We start from the raw sequence: 23,309 nt of genomic DNA, 5'->3' as shown, positions 1-23,309 counted from the left end.
CCCCCCCCCCCCCCCCCCCCCCAAAAATACACTGCTCCTGAAAATGCATGCAGGTTTCATTGTATCATTACTCATTTAAGATAACTAGCTCTTCTTCCAAGCAAAGTATTACTGATTCTAAGATACCTGGTTTTGGTACTGATAATGTTAACTAGTTTCTGTGATGTGATCAATCTGAATTTGCTGTTTTATAGAGTATGGAATGGCACAGTCTTGTGCTGGAATGAGTTAGCTGACTTTGCCTTTTCCATTTTTCATTTTTAAGTTTCTGACTGGAAGTTCGATCAACTGCATGAGCTTTGCATCCTAGTTTATTACCGCTTTAAATCAAATTGTATATGCCATTAGACTGGGTTCCTTGTCCCATTTGAATATTTGAACTCATTCACTTTTAAACTTAGTCTTCATGGTTGAACTCTCTGGGTTAATGCGTTGGTACCCCATCCCACATCAGGATGTCGTCAATGTGTAACATGTGAGTCTGGTGGGAATAAATGCTTAGAGTTGTTTGTTATTTTATTGTGCCTATGGGTTTATTGTTCAGGGAGGTTCCTATTTACCACAGATATTCAAAACCTAGGTCATCAAGGGTCCACAAGAAAAGTTAGGATAATAACCATTTAGTTCATCTGCAAATTGAGGGAATACAGTGATATCAAAGGTGATGAGCAACAAGAAGCACTGAAATTATTGGAGCGTCAAGAGCAAACACAAATAAAGCATGAATTTTATGTACAGGAAAGGGAAAGATAAAAATCTATATGTAGTTCAAGAATGATAGCTATAAACCATAATATAGACAGAAAAATTGAAAAAATTAGAGTATGGTAAAAAAGGTGAAATATATATTGTTTAGTGTCCCTCTATTCAAGGAAAAAACATAGTAATAAGGTTTGTACCTTGGCGCTTTTGTCCTGCAATGAAGCAATACTTGTGCGACTGAAAATGCACATCATATTTTGCTCTAGCTTTAGGGATTAAGTGCATCTCAAACGCCTCTTTGACAACACTGACTATCGTATAATGGAGTTGTAAATTGCAACTATTGTGTGAAAGTTCATTTTGAACTTCATCTGCAACCAAAATCATATAAAGGAAACACATTTTACTAAATTTCCAAATACAATTTTAAATGCAGAACAAAAATGGTCGACAAAATCATCAGATTAACATAGATGGTTTTCTTTTACAGGTCATTTATTGAAGACTCTCGGGCTGGCATAAAAATATTACCTCAGGATGAGAACTTTCCAGGACTGCATGATAGGATAGTAATAGTGATTGGAACTCTAGGGGAGCAGATGCGGGCTATTGAATTGATTCTATATAAGTTGGCTGAAGACACTCATTATGTACAGAACATGAATGCTCCATTTCCTTATGCAGGTATTATTCAAATTTAATTAATTTGTAATACTTACATTTAAGTAATAGATCGGGAGGAATATGATCTACTCTTTGTCTTAATCATTTTCTGTGCTTGTGCAATTCTTTTGGTATTGATTCATACAGGACCTGAGGTTACATGAATGGATGAGTGGAGGGAATACATTACTTGTTTCTTGTCTGTCATACATTCTACAACATTTATGACCATATCTTTAGTAATGTTTTCCAAGCTATTAGGTGTTATATTTAGGAGATCATCGTAGTAGTTGATTCTGCCATCTTAAAGTTGCTTTTTAACGTCATATTCTGATTCCTAGTTCTGCTTCTACTGCTTCCTATTTCTTAGCAGCTTATCTTGGAATGAACTATGGACCACCGAATGGAATTGGAGGGAGATATCCAAATAACAGATATCAGAACAAGATGGAGCCTAATTCTGTGAGGACATCATGTTTTTGCCCCTTGTGCTTTTGACTGGATTTCAACTCCGTTTTGTTTGAATTCAACTTATTCTTTGTATTGGCTTTGAAGCTGATAACGGCATGCTCTTATCATGTTCCTAAATAAGATTATGCCTTCTTCTTTAGAACTGACAGATTTTGTTATCAGTTTTTTGACCTGCGCCTACTTTGGTGGTTTTGCAGGAAGATGGGAACAATTCTGTCACTATTGGTGTTGCTGATGAGCGTATTGGTTTGGTGCTTGGCCGGAATGGAAGGAGTGTAATGGAGATAAGTCAGGTTAGTAAAGAAGTTGCAATCTTTTCCCTGCTTGTATTTGTTCTAAGGGGTCATTTGGTTTAGAAACAAGTTATGCAAGGATTGCAATACATGATTAGTAGTGCAGAGATCATTTTTCATTGGACATTTGGTTCTTTATACTGAAAAGAGGATATATAGGATTAGCTATTCAAGATTCAAAATACAAACCAAACACGCAATACAGAATACAAAACTCTATACCATGATTATTTCATCTTATAACTCAAACCAAATGAGTCCAATTAAGTATCTTCTGTCTTTCCAGGTAAGTGGAGCTAGAATAAAGATATCAGATAGGGGTGATTTCATGTCCGGCACTTCTGACAGGTAAGCTTTCCTGGATTTCTTTGTTCCATTTGTCTTGAGTATTTGCGAAGTATATCGTTACGTTGCTCAGACTCTTCAAAAATATTACCAGATGCGTGTCTAATCCTTCAAAAGTAGTCATTTTTGGAGGATCTTACACAGGGTGGGGCAGCAATTTGAAAAGTCCGAGCAACATAAGACTATAAAGATAAATAATTTCTGGACTTTTACAGGAAAGTGACTATTACTGGATCTCAAAGAGCTATCAGCATAGCCGAGTCTATGATATCTAAGAAAGTAGCAACAGTTACTGAGAGGTGGGTGACCTGATGGATTTCGATTTCTTAATTTTTCATTTATGGTTTTCGTAACGTATCATCTGAAATTTCATATTAATGTGTTGATTATGGAATTATTTTTCACATTTCTGTAGTTGATGAGTTTGTGAAATCACTGATCCCATATTGGCCAGAAGAGGAGAAGTTTCAAGTAAAGTCTTTGATCATTTGAACCAGAAATTTGAGGCAATAGAACTATATATTCCAATTGATTCAATTGACTGAATATATGCTCATTTTATACAGTTGTAATTTTTAAGTAGGTAAAACATTAAATTGAAAATTGTGATTTTTATTGGATATTGACATTATTTTTGTTCCTTTATCATGTCTTGTAGAATATAAATGGTCATTTTCATCAATATCAGCAACAATATATATGAGTCAAAAAAATGTTAGAACAAAAACGATCTTTCTAAAGTTTAAAGGGCAGCATATAGATGATCAATCAGCTGCGAAGCGATGAGCCCTTTAATAGTGAAGGCTAAAGAAAAGATTCAATCATTCATGTACCCGTTTGGCTCCACGCGGAGTATAGCTCACATCCAAACATCTGATTGGGAAACGGGACAACGCCCTATATGGAAGTCAAGTAGTTCGTGACTGACTAGCCAATGCTTCTATGTGTACGACTGTACGTTAGTTAGTCGGAGTAAATAATATGAAATTAAAAGTTAAGAGAGGTTAAAGGAAAATTATGGTATAAAACATGCAAAAATAATATATTACATGCAAATATAATATTATAAATCATGAAAAATCATTACATGCATCCATGCAAAGTTTCAGAAACCACATAAATAGGGTGAGTTATTTATTCCACAAACTTCCTAATTTGCATAAGCAAATCATCTAATATACTTCAAGGTTCATTCCCTCCATAGCCTCCATTTCCTCCTCCATACCCTGATCCATAGCCGGAGCCACTACCATATCCCGAACCATTGCCGCCACCTCCACCACCTCCTCCTCCACCACCGCCGCCACCACCACCACCACCACCGCCACTTCCACCACCACTTCCATAACCAGAACCACTTCCACTTCCATAACCCGAACCATTTCCTGAGCCACCTCCACCCCCACCACCTTGGCCACCACCACCACCCCTGCCTATTCCTCCACCTGATCCATACCCTGACCCTGATCCTGAGCCATATCCAGAGCCACTACCTCTTCCTGAGTTCCCTCCACCGCCGCCTCCACCACCACCACCTCCACCTCCACCACCACCTCCGCTACTCCCAAACACATCATTACCCTCACCATACCCATAGCCTTCCCCAGAGCCATACCCTGAACCATAACCTGACCCCACCCCCAATGCTGACCCTCCACCACCACCTCCCCCTCCACCTCCACCGCCACCTCCTCTACCATAAAATCTTGCACCAAAAGCAAGATCCAGAAAGAGCAATACCAATAATATTGCAACTCCAATAAGTTTGGAATGCACCATTATATTAACTCCAAACTTCCAAAATGCAAGACTTATATTATATATATATCAAGTACAATAGTACTAAACAAGCTGTACTTGTGTTTATGAAAATATTTGTAAGGAAAGTGTCACTTGCCAAGAAAATAAGTACTTATGATTGTGAATGACATAGAGTAAGGTTAGTGTTGCTATTTATAGGCACTCAAAATCCAACTTTTATAAGTTGCATGGTTTTCTAGTAGCCTCTTAAAGAGTAATATTTTTAATGGAAGAGGAAATTAAATATGAACATGTTGATTGGAGTTAGTGGTGTTGGTAGTGTATGTGGCAATATTTTATGATAAAGTATATAAAAACTTATCATGATGAGGTTGTAAGTGGTGGCCCTTCATCTAGCTTCATGCAAAATTATATCGAGGATTTAAGTTACATATAATTTCAACGAGTTTGTAAGTTTTGAATTCTATGATAGAATAACGAGTAAGTTCATGACAAATACTTTATATGCTATTGATTCTGTCAAATCTATAACTTGTGGTGAAACTATACTTCTGATCTGTTAGATTTTCTTCATACAATATCGATAAATTTTAACATGTGCATATCATGATAAGTTGGTTAGTATTTTTATCAATTGATTAATGTTTATCAAAAAATGTATCTATAATGATGTCTACATAGATGACCTAATTATGTAAATATTTTTTACATGGTTGGTGCATGATACTTAAAACTCATATTTATTTATATTTATATTTTTTTATATATTTTATAGATACAGTTTGCTCCTACTTTATATTTTAGGCTTGATGAATTTCCACTCTGTCATTTTATGTTCTCACTTGACTACAAATTTGAGTGACTTCCATATGTGTTAGGTGTACATATTCCATCATCTAGTATAGTTTAATTAGGAAATATTTTTCTTCGAGTTTTATATAATGATAATATAAAAATTATATGTATTTTTTTATTGTGGATTTTGATTGACTAAATGTGTAATATTTTATGATGATTTTTACCATACAATAATAAATCTGAATGTTTTCACCTAAGCAACGTTATATTAGTATCTGAGAATTTGAGATGAGTTTAAATGGGAAATAATATAAATATAGTAAGGTTTCATATGTAACAAATACCAAATAATTTGGAATAAAGATCTATTGTTATAATTATCGATATAATAGCATAAGCGCTTCCTATTAAGAAATTTTTCATAATCAGGGTTCAAATCCGAGATTCCTAATTAAGAGAGGTGTAACCTTATCAATTGCACCACATCTTGTCAACGGTGACGAAAGGATTCTAGAAGGTCTTCAACATATGTTGCCTTTTGATTGGATATAGGCATAATAGACATGCAATTTATAGGAACTCCTAAGGCACCAATGAAGACCACCAATTAAAATAGTCCACTAACTCACCTATTCTTTGTTTGTCATTCAGTGTTTGATATTTATATCAGAACTTCAACTAATATAAATTTACACCACATAATTTATTAAAAGGCAATATATCTTACCAATATTTTTCTATACATAAAAATTCAAACTTGAGATCTTTAATAAAAGTTAAAGGAATCCTATTCATCTTACCATAATCCTTAATTTATAGCAACTATCAAGATCAATAAGTTTTAATTGTTGTTTTAGCTTATATGTGGTAGACTATTAACCCTTGTGATAAATAGTGCTTCAATGGGCCAATATGAAAAGGAAAGGAATATATATTCTAAATTTGATTGAATACCAAGAAAGCGACAAAGTCAGAATTTTTAACAAGAGAATTCAAAATGTAAAAAAATATACACATGACTAAATCAATATACATATGTTTTTTTTAAAAAAAAAATTATCCACAGTATAATTTTTCGATAAAGGAGTGTCAGTTAACTACATATGTAGCCATTTGGTTGGATATAGACTTAGAAATGCATTTTTTTTGACAACTCCAAAGAACCAATGAAGACCACAAATTAAAATAGGCACTAAGTCACCTACACTCTTAAATTCCTTTTCATCAAAATATGCATATAGTGGGGAGTGGAGGAAAAAATGGAAGTTTCTTCTCTTTATCTTTGAATGACAAATGTCATGTTTTTCTTTGCTTTGCTTTGGTGGCCATATGCATAGAACACACTTTGCTTTCACTTTGAAAACTCAAAACTTTGCTTTCTCTTTGAAAACTCAATCATAACACATTTGACACAAAATTCAACTATCCAAGTCTTTGTAGTGCTCTTTCCCTTTTTATTTACTTTAAAATACAAACATGATGTTGGAATCATCTTACGTGTAGTAAGATAAAAATAGAACTTTAGGTGGAATGATTTAAAAAAAAACTATAGTGTCAGAATTTGAACGTGTGCACTTAATGTTACTCTTATCTTATTTTTATATATTTTTCTTCTTTTTTCCTTGTGATATTGACTTGATAAATCATATATTACTATAAGTCATTAGTAATATTGAAAAATCCATTATGAATCTTCAGCATATTAATGTCCAACAAAAGGGGCAATTTGGAATAAGTGCTAAGTGAAATTAGTTGGTCAAATTGGAAACTCTGATTAAGTAAACTTTCTTAGTGCTCAATTTGGAATTCAAATTGTGTCTCTAATTCATTGCACTAAAAAATCAGCACTACAAGTAAATCAAGATTTGATAAGATAGATAAAATGAAGATAATATAAAGTCTTCGCCCATCCTTTAAAACCTTGTGAACAATTGAACAACACAGGTAAATTTCATTTATCCTGAAATCACATGTGAACGATTTGTACAAATTACGACCACCCTTGTAACTTGTCAACAATTTAGCTTAGTGAAATCTGAAGAGGGTAGTGCGTATGCATCCTTGCCCCTACCTTGTGAATGTAGAGAGGCTGTTTCGATAAAACATAATAACAAGTAACAACATGAGACAGAAACAACATGAAAACTAATAAGATCAGCCAAAAAGACAATGGCACTACATAAAATCATCACAGTACTTAATTGTTGTGTAAAATGAGTTTTGCAGCTTCCAAGCTGCACTGTGATACATCACTGAATTTTAAAATTTGTTCAGGAGTCAGAAACTGCATCAACTCACTTGAATGTCTAAACACTAGAATATTCCTGGTATAGGTTGAGTATCATATATAATAATGTTCACTTCAGTCAGAGATCAAGATAACCTGCCATGACTTTCAAAAGTAAAAACTAGTTTTGAGCCCCTTCTTTATTGAGCTCTCTAGATTCTTGAGGCATTACACGGCACGAATTAAGGTCCCAACTTTGAAGGTTGTGGAAAGAATGAGGACCCAAAGGAACAGATAATAGAACCAGCACCAGGACACTGTTGAAATTGTCTTCCCAGGAAGAAAACTAACTGCTGATTCCAAGTGAGCGGAGCTATCACCATGCTGTGATAAGCCTAAAGATAGGATAACGTTGTAATTCCCATGCTTACCCACCAACTCGTCCATCCCATTGCCACTCATAGTCATGTTTGTTATTTGAATAAAACCAGTGACGTGGATTGAACTGGATGCTTCTGAGGAAGAATTCATACGGAGAGCTGCACTTTTTGAAGGGAACTCTGAAGCAAATGCAGGTGGAGCAGGTATACCGCCCAACATGCAGCTTGCCTGCTTCATAAATGGATACTTATAATCTGCACCATCGAAAAATATGTTAAATTAAGTTAAAAAATGTTATCTTAAGAAACAGAATTGTTGGTTTAACTGAAATTCGTGTTGAGCAAATCTTCAGCATAGAGTCCAAAAAGAACCCTTATCACTACCTGATCCAAATTTAGATGGTTCCAGTTTTGAGGATGATGCAACATTCTTCTTTTGATCCTCCGGTTCTTCACTTGATGCAATTGGTTGGTCATTTACCTCGCCAATGTTCTGTCATGAAAGTAATTAGCTAAGATTCAAGAAGACCAGAACATGACAAGTACAAGAAGTGGAGTCAGTAAGTAATGTTACCTTCTCCTCCGGAGATGCTAAGTCAGACACATGATCATCACCTTCGGTCATCATTGGTGGATTGAAACCCATACTTTGGAAGTTATCGTCTGCATCAAAGAATGTAAGGTAATCCTCAAGCATGTCAAAACCTGACGTATCAACCTCAATGGGTCTTGAAAGATCACTAGCTTCAAGGAATGCTCCATCACTGAATTGAAGGTTATCAGTTGCAGTTACAACTGGTTCATCAAGCAAGTAATCCACATCTTCAGTGTTCATACTATTGCTTGGTTCACTCATGAATTCATGCTTGACAGGATTTGTATCTGCATCGATCTGTTGAATCGCAGGATCAAATGATTCCTGCTCATCCGGTTGCTGAAGCCAGTTCTGTGCTTCTTCAAAGGAGTTACTTATTTCCCCACTGTTGCTAGCATTTCCCTCGCTATAGCAGTTCAAAGGAAGTGGAGCACCATCCACAGGTGAGTCAGCCCCAAGAATCTGATGCAAGAGAAACATGCACCAAAATGAGAAGATACATCTCACCTCTATCCAAAATAGATAGCAAATTTATCTAAATATAAACAGGTTACGGGCTGCTAGCCTTGTTTTCTTTTATTTTGAGGTAGAGACAGGATGGCTCAAGATATAGAATCCAAAAGCTTCATCAACTCAGACTATGCAGAATTGATAATGAGAAATATCCATTGTTACTCAGGTTGGTGTCAAAGACACCATAATAGAGTAACTTCTAGGATGAATCACTATTTCCTATCAACATCCACATTTCATGGACATAAATCCAATCCCTAAGCAGATGTATAAGATGATTTTCAATAAGTGACTAATGATTAGCCCTCTTTTAAAATCAGATTGGCATATACTAACAGCTGTCCCTGCAAAACCTTTATTCACTGAGTTTTGAACCATGTGTCACTTGTCTCTTGGGAATTTCTCGGTTAAAAAAAGAAAAACCAGGCATCACGATGTTGCCGAGACACAGAAACAGAGGAAAGTTAACACTTCTTGCATTTTATTACATTTAAATGCTACATATCTTGTTAGGCTGTGTGTGTATATGTGGTTCTGGGGGGGACAGAAAGAGAAGGGGGGTATTGGGGGAAGCAAAAAGAACCAGACTTTAGATGACCAAGGCATAACACGAATAGAGAAAAGTAAAATGTACATCATAAATGGATATACCTGCTCAAGGTCATGTCCATCTAGATAGATATCATCTCCAAATTCAACTTCTTCAGCAGCCTCCTCCTTGGGAATAATTTCTAACTCATCATCTTCCCATTCCTCCTCAACAAAAGGTGCCCCATACTTTTCCCCATTCTTCGGCCCTGCACCACTCTTCTGGAAGACTCTACATAACACAAGTGCATCCTTTCCACCAAAAAAGAGGAGAAGAAAATAAGTTAATGGGAAGAAATACATCTCAACATATAAAATAGCAAAAACAGTCAGCATCATCCGGCTCAAGAAAAGAAATAGAAGGGTGGAGGGTGGGGGGGGGGGGCATTATCTCCTTCTAGCTTCCTGAGAAATAGTCATTCACTATTTATCTTCAATCCCTCCTTTTCCCAGCAGCACCAGGTTTAGGAGACGGGTTGAGAGACACAAGAAGCCATTGCATTGAACAAGCACAACCCACATGTGTTCATATGATCTCACCTGAACAATCCCAGCTTTTTCCAACTCCTCATCAATTAGTTTGTACTCATGCATGACCCAATTAGTCCTCTGACCTTTTGGGGCCCGACCACTATGAAAAACTAGAGTCTTCTTCATACCGACAACCTTAGACTTATGATGGACAGCCCTGTCCTTTCCAGTTGTCTTCCAGTAGCCTCGTTCTGTCGCCCGATTGGTTTTTGCTCCATTACCATGCTTCCTATCAAGCACGCTGAAAAAGTACCATTCCAGGTCTCTTGTTTTCAACCTTGACATACCTAAGACACAGATAAAATTATGCTAAGCTTAACCAATCAAAAAAACTTCTTATACCAAGCTTACTCTATAGGACTCATGACTATGTAAACTCCTATTCAGTAAAAGCATAATCAGATGCTTTAATAAGCAAAACCAAATGGGCTGCCAGATTGTGATTTATAACTCCGACAGAGGAAACCAAGATAGGAAAGCTATTCTCTAACATGCCAAATCACAAAAGAGGGATATGAACAAATTCTTTAAGGATAACATGTCATAAAAAGAAAAATGATAGTAAAAGATGAGAATGTACTGTAGATGCTCAACTAAGCAGATCAATCAGTATTTTCTAACAGACAGACCTAAAATACCTAAGCTCAATCTTAGTCCTTAGGTCGTAATCCCTGCTCACACTGTTTTTGATAACCATGGTGTCCGAACTAGCTTGCACGCACCTAGACTGATTCCAAGGGGTACATGCTACCTAGTAGCGGGTAACTCTGTCCACCAAGGCTTGAATAGATGGGAAGAGACCACCCACTGGTTCTCAAGACATTTTATTGACCACAAAGCAACACCTTGCATGTTGTTCCCATTGTACACATTATGCATAACTAATCAATATAGACGCATAAATGTAAGTACTGCTGATAAAATATACGCATACACATGACTCAAACACTCTGAACAAAAACTTGAACCACAAGCCAATATCCTACTTACAATTGAACATTAGAAAATTGGAGTAAGAAGCAGACTAAGTCATCAAAATCTGGAAAACCAAATGAAATCAAAACCTACTTCGTCAGCAGAAGCAAATAAGACGAGGCAGAACAAATTGGCAATACCCCAGTTCAAAAATGCCTATCATATTTATGAACTGATAGTATTAACTGGCAGAACAAACTGGCAGTTCTGTATTAGTTGACACGTGAAGCTGAGTGAAGAACTATATACCTTCAAGCTATTAACTTTTAAGAGCAAGAGAGAAAAACTACCAAAAAACTCTGATAGATATCTTGTTCCCTTAGCTGGAAATTTATCAATCAATAACAACATCTCAATCCCAACTTGGTCGAGTTTGCCTACATAAATCCTCCATATCCGCTCCAGTACTCCCTATTCATATTCTCCCTTTAATCCTGGTTTGATTACTTCCTTTGTGCCAAGGGTCTAACAGAAACAACCTCTCTACCTTGTAAGTTGTGTGTACATCCTATCCTACCCTCCCCAGACTCACAATGTGGAATTACACTGGGCATGCTACTTCCTTTGAGCTGAGTGTCTATCAAAAACAGCTCCTCTACCTTGTTAGTTTTGCCCAAACCTCACTTGTGTAATGGGATTACACAAGCATGTTGATGTGGTTATTGTTGCATCCGTTCCCTATTCGGAGTCTCTTGGATTTACTACTGTGTTTTTACTAAAATGTCAACCTACCACAACCCTTCTCAGACTTAAAACCAGCTATACAAAACTAAACCAAAGCTCACACAATAGTCAAACATACACACCAAACGAATTCACTACATTAGGTTCCATAGATCTAACAAACCAAAGCGTAATTCACCACAAAAAACACATAAAGACCTTACTTTTCAGCAATTACCCAAAGATTCTACAGAAAATCAAAAAGGGTCTAACCCAGAAGTTAAACAAAAGTTGTAGAAAGAAGAAAAAAAAGGTCTTACCCGGAAGATCCCATGGTTCAACTTTGTAAATATCGATCTCAGAAATAGCATCAAATCTCAAAGGTTTACCAATAATCTTCCGCCGGAGATAGTACCTGACCAACTCCTCATCCGTCGGATGAAATCTGAACCCCGGCGCCATCAATTTCGCCGACCCTTTTGATTCCATCAGTCAAAGATAACAAAAATGAACAATTTTTGAACCAAATTTTGTGAAAAAAGTAACAATTTAACAAGAAATTCTTCAGTATAACAGCTGAAAGTTGATACAGCAATGAAAAATTCAGAATTTTGGTAAGATTTAAGGGTTAGAGAGAGAAGATGAAGAGGTGTTGTAATTGGAAAAGGTTGGTAAAGAAGAATTTATATGACTTTATATATATTATTATTGCGACGTAAAATAATTAAAGCTTTGACACGTTATAGTGAATTTCACCTTTAAAATATCATATTCAATAAACTGCGTAACTAAGCAAACATAACTAGTATAAGATATATCGAAAAAGAAAAAGAAAATAAAAGAACTTTCTAGAAAGTAGAGCTTGTCTCTCCTATTCGAATTGGATCAATATCTTTGAAGAAATTTCGAGCAAGGTACAATTTACGAAAGGTCGTGATAAAATGATAATGTACTTTTTCATGTCCTCAATCTAATTTTCTCTCCTATTCGTATTCGACCGATATCTTTGAAGAAATTTCGAATAAGGTAAGATTTACTGGTGGAGGTGATGGTAAAATGATAGGTATTTTTTCACATCCTCGATCAAAAAGGTCTCGAGTTCATTGTAAGAGTATTAAGTTACTTCTGATAGAAAATGCTTGACCCCGGTATGATGTGACAATTACATATATCAATCTTCTTTCTTGTTTTAATCAAACTATTATCTAATAGTCCCTCTATTTTATACGGTAATTTAGAAGTCATTAATAGATTAATTAACTTTCCTATTTTGCCCTTAGCTCATAATAATTAGTCTTTTGAAACTTCATTTTTTTTAGATCTTCAAAATTTGTTTAAACTTTCAAAGACCATATTAATTATAGGGTAAAATGAGAAAATTTTAATTAATGCTATCTAATATGGGACGAAGGGAGTATATGTCAAAGTTTTGATCGACAAAATTACCATATATTCACGCAAATAACAAGTAGTCGAGGTGCACGACAATCTGATCATGACACATATGTTGCTTGGACTTTTCAAAAGTAATGCAACACTAATGTTGCATCCTTAGATAATGCACTTGCACTATTTTATATTTTCGAAGAATCCGAACAACATAACCTGACACTATTGCTATTAAACAACAATATCATTCAGATCAGAGTCAAGACTCCAAGTTAAAAAAAAATTCTGCAGATACCTAAAAGGTACATATGATCCAGGTTACAACAAGAACTACAGAAATGTCTCAAACATCTCTTTACTATCTTGCTCTTCCTGAAGATAGTATGAAACTAAACCGCATCGAAACGCTGTTATTGTCTAACCACCTCGAACAAGTTTTCTCATGTCTTCGTTCTCTTTGGTCAAGAGATCAATCCGCGATTGAAGAACGTTGATCATGGCTTGAGCTCTCATCACTTCAATCTTCAGTGTCTCCCTTTCCATGGAGACATTTAGTATCTCCGTCTCTAAATTGCTAATGAACTTCAGGTAGCCTGGAGGGACGGATTTTTCAAGGTTGGAGGAATCAAATGTGAGGGGATTAGAAGGTTGGGTTTCCTTGGGCTCAAAGGACTCTAACAAGGGGAATCCTAAGAGAGATAGGGGGTAATCTTTTGTCGTCATCATATTCACCGGATCTTGACTAGTAATAGTTGAATCTTCAGAACCATTTGCACGGCTAGAGCTTGGAACATCATGCTTCGATTTCTTAGTTTGGCTTAAAGAGAGAAGTTCAGGTTCATCTGATCTCTCCCTCTTGCAAGCAAATGGAAGACTTTGAAGTTCAATCACGTTCTCACTATCACAAGCAATCTTGGGCGGAGCATCCTGTTATCAAGACGTCACAGTCAGCGGCAAGCAAAACAAATCTCATACTGGAAAAGTTAAGCATACACTAAGGTTTATCGAATAAGGAATGCACAGAATTATACGGGGTAGATAAACCTCAAGTTTATGCAATGTCAGATGCTAATGGAAGTAAGTTATGCTTCTTAAAGAATAACGAAGAATCCCCTGAAACTAAAAGAAAGAAAAGGGCATGATGAAGATATGTATCTAAATGAGTTATACTCTCAAGGGAATGCGAAGTCCCCCAAAAAACAAAGTAAAATATTGTGAGAGCGCTAAAGAATGATCAGATACATTGCTCAAGCATAGATACGTTCCATATTCCAGGTGAGAATCCGACAAGATTGAAATCCAGAATATAATAATCAGTAAGTCTAGTGGAGCTCTCGGTCATCATTATACTAGTTCAAGTTAGATTACCATTTATTCTTATATCATGAACAACACTATCACCAAAGAAAAATATTTTTCTCTGATCATCCCACCTACAAATCCTAGAATCTCACCCAACGAACTGATGTCTAGGACATCCGGAGATCCACCTTTATATAACACAGGAACAAACTATAGTTATGAGATTTGAATTTCATATCTAGGAGTAGGTGATGGTTATGATGATGAAGCAGTTATTGACGAAGACATACATGACATGATGCAGTTTCTCAACAGGAATCTAGTGATATCTCAAAGTGAACTTGGGCATCGATATGGACATAGGTGGAACAAGATGCTAAACCGTTAAGTACACTAGCTAACCAAATATTCCAATAATAAATACTTACTGAAGTAGAGAAATACAAGGACAAAGAAGAGAAATGGAGAAGTAGCAAAATTTTGCAATTTCGAGCATTAAATCTACAACTAACGACATTGTTTGCAATTAAGAAATGAAGAGTAACGACAAAATAACAAAAAGATTGCAATTAAGGAAAGAAAAGCAACGACAATATAGCAAAAAGTTTGTGTTTAAGAGCATTATATCTACACCGACAACGTTGACATTCATACTTCCCTATTCTGGTTTGTCCATCACTCCATCTGATCCTTTCTTTTACCAGTAGTAAAAGCCATTGCATTAAGTGCAATGATTTAACAATCTAAGAGAGGTCACGTTAAAAGGAAACAACGGCAACAAAACAGATACCTGGTCAAGATCGTTGCTCTCAACTCGTGCGTCAACACCATTCACTGCATCACCCTCTGTCTCTCCTCCAGGAAGCACGGCTGAATCATCATCCCATTCCTCCTCGATAAATGGTGCATATCTGTCACCAGTTGGTGGTCCCAAACCGCTTTTTTGGAAGATTCTACATAGAACAAAGGAATCCTACATCCTCGCAAACCAACAAAAAGGGAATCTTTTATGATTTGATACTCAATATAAAAAGTAGCAAAGTTAATAAAAGCGCTAGTTCGCACCTGCATGATTCCAGCCTTTTCCAACTCTTTGTCCGCAAGCCTGTACTCATGCATTACCCAATTAGTTCTCTTGCCATCGGGAGCTCGACCACTATGGAAAACGAGTGTCTTCTTCATCCCAATGGCCTGAGACTTATGGCTGATATGACGATCTTTCCCAGTAGCTTTCCAATAGCCTTGACCAGTAGCTCGGTTAAGTCGAGATCCATTACAATACTTCTTATCCACAGGGCTGAAAAAGTACCACTCCATATCTCTGCTCTTTACCGATGAATATTCTGCACCACATCAATCAATATGTCATTCATGAAGAAATTAATGAATGACTAGTCATTCACAGGTTCATAACACGAAAAATTAATCATTAGCTCAAAAAATATACTAACAAAGGAATGACTAGTACAACAACCCAACAACAAGAGATGCTATTCTTATAGAAAAGCAGCATTGCAATTTCAATAAACCTAATAAATTGTCAAAAATACACTAACAACTTCCTAGTACATTTTGTTGTGTCCATTCCAACAACAACACCGACACCAATTACACGCCTCAGTCCCAAACAAGTTGGGGTCAACTATATGAATCCTCACTTCTTCATTGAAGCCCATTTTCACATCGCATTCCAATTCAACTAATTTATTCATATCTATACTAAGATCAATAATTTAATCGTAAATTGTTCTTGTCCATACAAAAGCTTGAGCAAAACAAAGAGGCACTTCAGTATATGTCTACACTCTCCTCCTCCGATTTTCTTTATAATCAAATACTAAAGATTCAATCTCTCTTGTTTTTTTTTTGAACAAGTAAATACTAAAAATTCAGTCTTTCTTGTGTTTTTAGACATGTAAATACCAAAATTTCAATCTTTCCTGTTTTTTTTTTACAAGTAAATACTAAAAATTCAATCTTTTTTGTGTTTTTGGACAAGAAAATACTAAAAATTCAATCTTTATCATAAATCAACCTTTTACAATCAAAACAAATTATCTCTAGCATCTAAAACCTCCTAAATCCAATCCCCCATCCCACCCCAAATAAACTAATCAAAACCAAACAAAAAAACAACAAAAAATCAACAAAATAAATAAACAAAAAGGAGATTGAATTGAACCTGCAAGGTCACAAGGTTCAGATTTGTATACATCAATTTCAGTAACAGCTTGAAATCTGAATGGCTTCCCACACACTTTTCGCCGTAGATAGTACCTAACTAATTCCTCATCCGTCGGATGGAACCTGAATCCCGGTGCTAAAGACGTTGGTGCCGCTGCTGAAGCAGCCACCGTCACAGCCCCTTTCGATCCTTCTTGTTCCATTTCTCAACCAAATAAGAAAAAACTAGAAACACCCAGAAAGCCAAGAATGTAAATTTAACTTTTTTGAGGATACCCAATTAAGAAAAATACATCCAAAGAATGGAACATAAAGATAAAGGGTATCATAGATATGAGAATTGAGAAGATTAGAAGTGAAGTAAAGTGAAAATGGTGAAGGCTTGCTTAACACGGAAATCGAAAATCCAAGAAAGATTAGCCATTTATAGGGACAAAGTGATTTTGTGTATTACAATAGATGCCTTTTTTTTTTTTTCAAAACAAATGAACATATTTATTTTAGAGAGAAAAAAAAGTTTTTTTTTTTATTGATCGGATTAATTTAGATTCGTGAGTATGACGGTGAAATGTAAGTGGAAGGGGGGAGTTTAACTTTTGTTTAGTCACTCGATATTTGAAGTTTATTGATTGGATATTCAGATTAAATGAATTTTGTATCGGATGGTGATAAAATTAGGTGGGAGAAAAGAGGTTCAACTTTTGATTTGGTTATTCAATAGTTTATTGATCGAATTAATTTCGATTTTCATAGGACGGAAGAGAATTTATTGATTAGGTAAAATTTTTCCTATTATAAAGAAAATCTCAAGTCTACATACATTTAAGGTAATTAAGTAATTTTTTTTTACTATAAGTAACTATAAATTATTGGAAAATATCCTACCTATTAAGTTTTATAATATCATATAACAAAATAAGAATAAATATATCATTTTTCTTCTATCTTATTTTGCGTATGTTATTGTTATCGTATAGTAAATGAAAATTAATTCACTTCATTATATCACAATCATTACTCATAAGACAAATTATTTTGTCAAATAAACCAACCCTACATTTTTTGTAGAAAAAAACCCTTTAAAGTTAGATTTTTTTTGTTCTTATTGCGATTGAAAATGACATTTGCAAGAAAAATATTAAAATATATATTTATGTGAATTTTGAGCTTTTAGTCCTTTGAATATCAACAAAATATAATTTTGATGCTGGTAATGTTTAGCTAAGAACATTTAATCTTCAAAATAATTTAGAAAATGCACTTTGATCTCTTTGCTTCTAAATGTTCATAAATTTAATTATTCAATGCGTTTTATTGAGTTTGTTCTACTCCATATTTGAAATTCAAAAATAGTCTAAATGTAAAATATTTTATACATAAAAGGTCAAAATATACAATTTAATTATTTGAAGCTTAAAACATTTGTTTTCAAAAATAATTTAAGTTTTACTTTCACTTATAAAATTTTATTTTTTTTCAAGTAAAATACATATTTAAACATAATATTAAGTTCCTTAAATTAAAACTTTTTAAACTGAAAATTATAAATTTTAACTTTAAAATCTATATTCAAACCAGAGCTATAAAATGCTCTATATTACTTGGTGCATGATTACAACTTACAAGGGGACCAAAATGCAATAAAATAGCTAATGAAGATGTATAATTATTTTATTTTTTTATGTTTTGAAGATAGGAATAAAATAAACGTAATTTAATATTAAGTAGTTAAAGAAGTGTGAATATGAATTGAAAAATGAAATAAAGGGAGTCAATGCGTGTGCTAAGTTATGAAGTACAAGTAAAGCAACCTCTTATTGCCCCTCCATTAAGAAACCTTTTTTCCCACACTATATTCAATTTTCACTTTTTGTTCTACGTGAGAAAAATCTCATTTTCGAATTCAATTGATTTAATTTATCGAACAATTTTACTTTTAGAGCAAAATACTTATTATTTAGGATTTTTTTATTTTCAAGATTCAAAACGTACGTAAACATCTTATTAATGATAAATGATTACTTAACATTTCGATTACCATAACCTTTATTAGAAAACCTAACTATCTGATTATCACACGTTAAATACACTAAAAATTTATATCAATATAAATTTATAAGAAAGACAATTTTCCACAAAACCAAAAATTGTGAAATAACTTCTTAATTGTTTCTTTTTCGAATAAGTTTTTTAAAAGTATTTTCTAGCCCACAAATATAATTTATTTATTTTGTGTGTCCAAATTGACAAAATCATAATCACACCACCATATTTGACAAGTCCAAGTTTGGTTGCCCTGCCTGTCAAGTAAGATAATATAATAATAATAACTGTTAAACCGTTTTGGACTTTTTTTTTATTCAATATAATATTTTATTTGGAGTGTATTATATAGTTTATGAGTATAGGTTCAAACTTCATGGAATATAAAATTACAAAAATGTTCAATATTCGGGACATGTTTAAAAATTAAAATAGTCCATTAAATATATTTTTGAATAGTTTTAGTTCTTTAAGTTTTTAAAAATGTATCTTTTTTTCTCATTAAATATTTATCTAGGAAGAAAATAAGTTCCTTAAAAGTTAGAAAATAGCTTTTCTCGTGAAAATCAAAGAACCATATCCCAGGAGTGATATTCTATGAGGATTGTCTCGCCTATGGGTGTGCACTATTCGGATTAAACCAAAAAATCAAACCAAATTAAACTGTATTTCAATTTGGATTGATTTTTTAGTTTTGAATTAATAATTCACTTTGTCTGGTTTTCAATTTAGTTTTGGATTTAGAGAAATAAAAATCGAAAAAAATCAAATTTTATATATATATATAGAATAAAAATTCAAATTTGGTCCTCTATGTCTAGTGCTTGCAATCACGGGGTTCTTTTATCTCTTTGTCTATTTCATGCACTTAGCATATGATATTGGTGCAATAGACGTTATACTGGGATATGGAATGCATGTTCTTTGTTATTTGACGTGTGGATCATTGATTGCTATATTCATGTTATATTTACTTTTCTATTTTAAAAAAATAATTCCGATGGTTGGTTGGTTTATTTGTTACTAATCAAAATTGGGTAACTTTGTGATATAATTACCATTAGTTAAGTGAGTTTTCTGTTACAAAGCAATGTTGAATGATTTTTTGATATAATTATGTTAAAAGGACTTTTTTGTTACAAAATAAATTTGAATGAATCTTTTGATATAAATATTATTAATTGAGTAATTTTTCTGTTACAACACAAAATTAATCGATGTTAGTTGACTGATCGTTCGTTTGAGAAATTACCTAATATGCTTTTCTTGCTTCTCAAATTTTATGCAATATGGCAAATGCACAACTTATTAAGTTTTTTGTTTTTGTTTTTGCCGGCATTCCATTATTCCATAATCAATTTATTTGTCTTAATTCTTTTGTCTAATTGGCCTAATTTTCATCTCAATTTTCTTAGTAAACTCCATCATTTTCATTCTCATTTGTTATAAACACATTGTAATATTGCTCTTTTTTTTTATCACCTTCATAAAAAAAGAAAACTAGTTTTTTTTCTTTAATATGATGGCATTTCTTAAGGGGTTGTTTGTTTTTGCTATATCATTTGTTGTTCTTCTTAATGGAGTAAATTGCATAGACATTTATCATGAATGGATTGTTTCCATTGACACAACTATTAATCCTCTAACATCTCATCAGTCTGTAAGTGTTTTCTTGATCCCATTTTCTTGATATTCGTGGCATGTTTTCATTTTTAGTCTGTCGGCCTAAAGAGCTCGTTTAATTTTTTAGACAACAAGTTTTCTAAAGTCTTCCTCCTGGATTAGTCAAACAGTGTCGTATAAATTTGGACAAAGGGTGTAGTGATCGTGTGTTTATTTATCGTTCCTTTAGTCGATTGATTGAACAAATTTGAATAAGAAGTTATGTTATGTGAACAGGTGATCACTATCAATGAGATGTTTCCTGGACCATTGATCAATGCCACAACTAATGATGTTGTGATTGTGAATGTCTTCAACAATATGGATGAATCCTTGCTCATAACATGGTATAATCAATCTTCTCAATAACGACGTTATTTGTTTGGATAACTTTTGACTGCTATAGCGAAATATTATATAACATAACATGAAAAAAAAAACGGTTCTAAAGAGAATTTTGCATGTTATAATGAAATATTGTTATACAGGAGGATTGTTATACAGAGAGATCTAATCGTATATGGTACAATCAATCTTCTCAATAAGGACGTCATTTGTTTGGGGCTATAACGAAATGTTGTTATAGAGAACATATTAATATAACATAACATGAAAAATTTTGGTTTCAATATAAACATGGTCTTTTCTTGCGGAATGTTGTTATAAATGATGACTGTTATAGAGAGGTCTGATCGTATATTGTGATTTTTTTTTCTTTTGCTGAAGGAATGGAATTCAACAGAGGTTAAATTCATGGCAAGATGGAGTTTCTGGCACAAATTGTGCAATTGAAGCTGGAAAAAATTGGACATATGTGTTTCAGGTTAAAGATCAAATAGGCACATTCACTTACTTTCCTTCAATAAACTTTCACAAGGTTGCTGGAGGATATGGTCCGATACGTGTCAATAATCGCAATGTTATAGCTGTCCCGTTTCCTAAACCAGAAGACGAGTTTGATCTTCTGATTGGCGACTGGTTCCGTACTGATTACAAGGTGATCAAGACTTTAAATCTCTATATTGAATTGCGTGACCATCTCATCAAAAAGTTTAAGCTGTTACAGATACTGCATGTTATTTACTTTATTACATCATAGACACGCCCCCTCACGTGACCATCTGCTCTAATACCATGTAGTATTATATCACCAATCTCATTTAAACGCTTAAATTGTTAGAAATGATACACGTTTACGTCCTAGCTGTCTCATTTCCTAAACCAGAAGCAGAGTTTGTTCTTCTGACTGGTGACTGGTTCCGTACCGATTACAATGTGATGAACACTATAGTTCGTATGTTGAATAACACGACTATCTCATCTAAAAGATCAAGTTGTTAGAGAAAGAAACATGACCCCTCATGTGACCATCTGCTCTGATACTATGTTGAATTATATAACCATTTCATCTAAACGCATATACTTTTATTGACTTAATTATATCTTTAACGTTTTTTTTTGCTCGTGCACCTTGTAATAAGCAGTCTCTTAGGTCCTCTATACAAGACAAGCAATCGAATCAGTTCTTTGATATCCCTGATGCAATCTTGATGAATGGTAAAAGACCTTACGATGAACTCTCAAGTTCGAAAAGGCACAAGTCTTTTACTGTAACAAAAGGTAAAACAGAACAGTTTTTCTTCTTGAATTTGATTCTTCTTCACTTTATATGATTATTTACTATCATATTTTTCATATATAGGAATGACTTACAGATTCAGGATATCGAACGTTGGAACTGTCATGAGTTTTAACTTCAGAATTCAAAACCACAAAATGGTTTTGGTTGAGACAGAAGGTTCTTATACAAATCAGATAACACTTGACTCTCTAGACGTGCACGTTGGCCAATCGTATTCTGTTCTCGTTATTGCTGATCAAAATGAAGCTGATTATTACATTGTGGCAACTCCCAAAATGTTCAAAAGTGATGAAACTCTTGAAGGAATAGGGATACTGCACTATGCAAATTCTTTAACAACAGTTAGTGGTCCTGTTCCTGATGGTCCCGAGCCATTTGATATCGCGTTTTCAGTCAATCAAGCCAAGTCTATCACGTAAGCATTACTTTTTTAACGTTATAGTCGACCCCAAGTAGTATGAAATTGAGACGTAGTTGTTGTTGTTGATGTGTTTTATTAGGTGGAACATGACAACAGGAGCTGCAAGGCCTAATCCACAAGGAACATTTAATGTGTCAAACGTGACGTTGGCTCAAACATTTATTCTTCATGGATCGAAGGGTGAAATTAATGGTTGGCCGCGATATGTAGTTAACAACGTGTCCTATTTCACACCCGATACACCATTGAAACTCGCTGACATGTTCGTGAATGGATCTGGTGTCTACCAACTAGATCAATTTCCTACTCGCTCTGTACATGATTCTGCTTCTTATGGAGTCTCTGTTGTCTCTGGAATTCACAAAGGGTGGCTAGAAATCGTCTTCAAAAACGATCTCGATGTTATGGATTCTTGGCATTTGGATGGTTTCGGGTTCTATGTTGTGGGGTAAGACTTATCTTCCAGTAACTAAACCAAGAATTTCACTAAGGGTGTTCATCGTTTCATATATATGTATAAAAAAATGTAATTTTGAGCTATATACGTTTAATTTTCCAACGAAGGATGTTCAACTGACTACACTTCACTTTTCCATTCTTCACATACATTATATCCAAATTAAGGCATGTTTAACACTGAAGGCACATGAGCTACATACAATACCCCGTCTTTGCTAGACAGAACGAAATGGACATATGAGTGATTGATTTACTAGAGCTTCATAACATTTCTTTTTTCAGATTTGGGAATGGAGATTGGACACCAGTAGCACGTGAAACATACAACATCTTCGATCCTGTTGTTCGTTCAACTGTTCAAGTTTACCCTGGAAGATGGACAGCAGTGTATGTTTTTCTTGACAATCCTGGAATGTGGAACTTGAGATCACAACACTTGAAGAATTGGTACTTAGGACAACAATTATTCATACGAGTTTTCGATGATAATCCTAATCCTGCTAAGGAGAGAAAACCACCTCAAAATCTTCTTTTATGTGGTTAGTGCCATCAAATCCTTATACTTAGTCATGTGAAAGTTACACATTAGGCTGCTCAGCCAAAAATATTTACATCCGTTAGCTAATATACATAAATTATACGCTAATTATACATATATTATACATCTGTTGGCTATGTTTTTGTCTGGATGGACGACTATTT

The 23,309-nt window shown here is 34.3% G+C and overlaps 5 protein-coding genes across 6 annotated transcripts in view; 2 read left to right on the top strand and 3 right to left on the bottom strand.

The window, feature by feature from the left end:
• The window catches only part of LOC125867252 (protein BTR1-like), a 7,300-nt gene extending 4,181 nt beyond the window's left edge, over window positions 1–3,119 (top strand). The window contains exons 4-9 of one of the 2 annotated variants that reach the window (XM_049547679.1): window positions 1,193–1,386; window positions 1,739–1,827; window positions 2,034–2,129; window positions 2,416–2,477; window positions 2,690–2,773; window positions 2,890–3,119. In XM_049547679.1, the coding sequence (XP_049403636.1) occupies window positions 1,193–1,386; window positions 1,739–1,827; window positions 2,034–2,129; window positions 2,416–2,477; window positions 2,690–2,773; window positions 2,890–2,893 (529 nt within the window). In that variant the 3' untranslated portion in view covers window positions 2,894–3,119. Of the gene's footprint in view, window positions 1–1,192; window positions 1,387–1,735; window positions 1,828–2,033; window positions 2,130–2,415; window positions 2,478–2,689; window positions 2,774–2,889 lie in introns of both variants that reach the window. The other variant, XM_049547678.1, reaches the window with a different exon arrangement.
• Window positions 3,120–3,656: 537 nt separating this feature from the next.
• LOC125868986 (putative glycine-rich cell wall structural protein 1) lies at window positions 3,657–4,253 on the bottom strand. The gene has a single exon (XM_049549539.1). The coding sequence runs from the start codon at window positions 4,251–4,253 to the stop codon at window positions 3,657–3,659; it is 597 nt and encodes a 198-aa protein (XP_049405496.1).
• A 2,956-nt stretch (window positions 4,254–7,209) lies between these two features.
• On the bottom strand, window positions 7,210–12,179 carry LOC125867241 (NAC domain-containing protein 78-like). The gene is made up of 6 exons (XM_049547665.1): window positions 11,826–12,179; window positions 9,877–10,154; window positions 9,400–9,588; window positions 8,215–8,697; window positions 8,025–8,133; window positions 7,210–7,895 (listed from the first exon to the last, which is right to left on the bottom strand). Exons 1-6 carry the CDS (start codon window positions 11,992–11,994, stop codon window positions 7,489–7,491), a joined length of 1,635 nt encoding a protein of 544 aa, XP_049403622.1. The 5' UTR covers window positions 11,995–12,179; the 3' UTR covers window positions 7,210–7,488.
• Window positions 12,180–13,167: 988 nt separating this feature from the next.
• On the bottom strand, window positions 13,168–16,841 carry LOC125867249 (NAC domain containing protein 50-like). Its single transcript, XM_049547674.1, has 4 exons — window positions 16,379–16,841; window positions 15,262–15,539; window positions 14,987–15,169; window positions 13,168–13,821 (listed from the first exon to the last, which is right to left on the bottom strand). Exons 1-4 carry the CDS (start codon window positions 16,581–16,583, stop codon window positions 13,312–13,314), a joined length of 1,176 nt encoding a protein of 391 aa, XP_049403631.1. The 5' UTR covers window positions 16,584–16,841; the 3' UTR covers window positions 13,168–13,311.
• Window positions 16,842–19,945: 3,104 nt separating this feature from the next.
• Window positions 19,946–23,151, top strand: LOC125868985 (monocopper oxidase-like protein SKU5). The gene is made up of 7 exons (XM_049549538.1): window positions 19,946–20,083; window positions 20,323–20,432; window positions 20,812–21,082; window positions 21,570–21,705; window positions 21,788–22,142; window positions 22,228–22,596; window positions 22,890–23,151. Exons 1-7 carry the CDS (start codon window positions 19,946–19,948, stop codon window positions 23,149–23,151), a joined length of 1,641 nt encoding a protein of 546 aa, XP_049405495.1.
• Window positions 23,152–23,309: the final 158 nt, after the last annotated feature.

This window comes from Solanum stenotomum, chromosome 6, assembly GCF_019186545.1.
Source record: "Solanum stenotomum isolate F172 chromosome 6, ASM1918654v1, whole genome shotgun sequence".
Lineage (NCBI taxonomy): Eukaryota > Viridiplantae > Streptophyta > Magnoliopsida > Solanales > Solanaceae > Solanum > Solanum stenotomum.
This window is presented reverse-complemented; position numbering and strand designations above follow the sequence as displayed.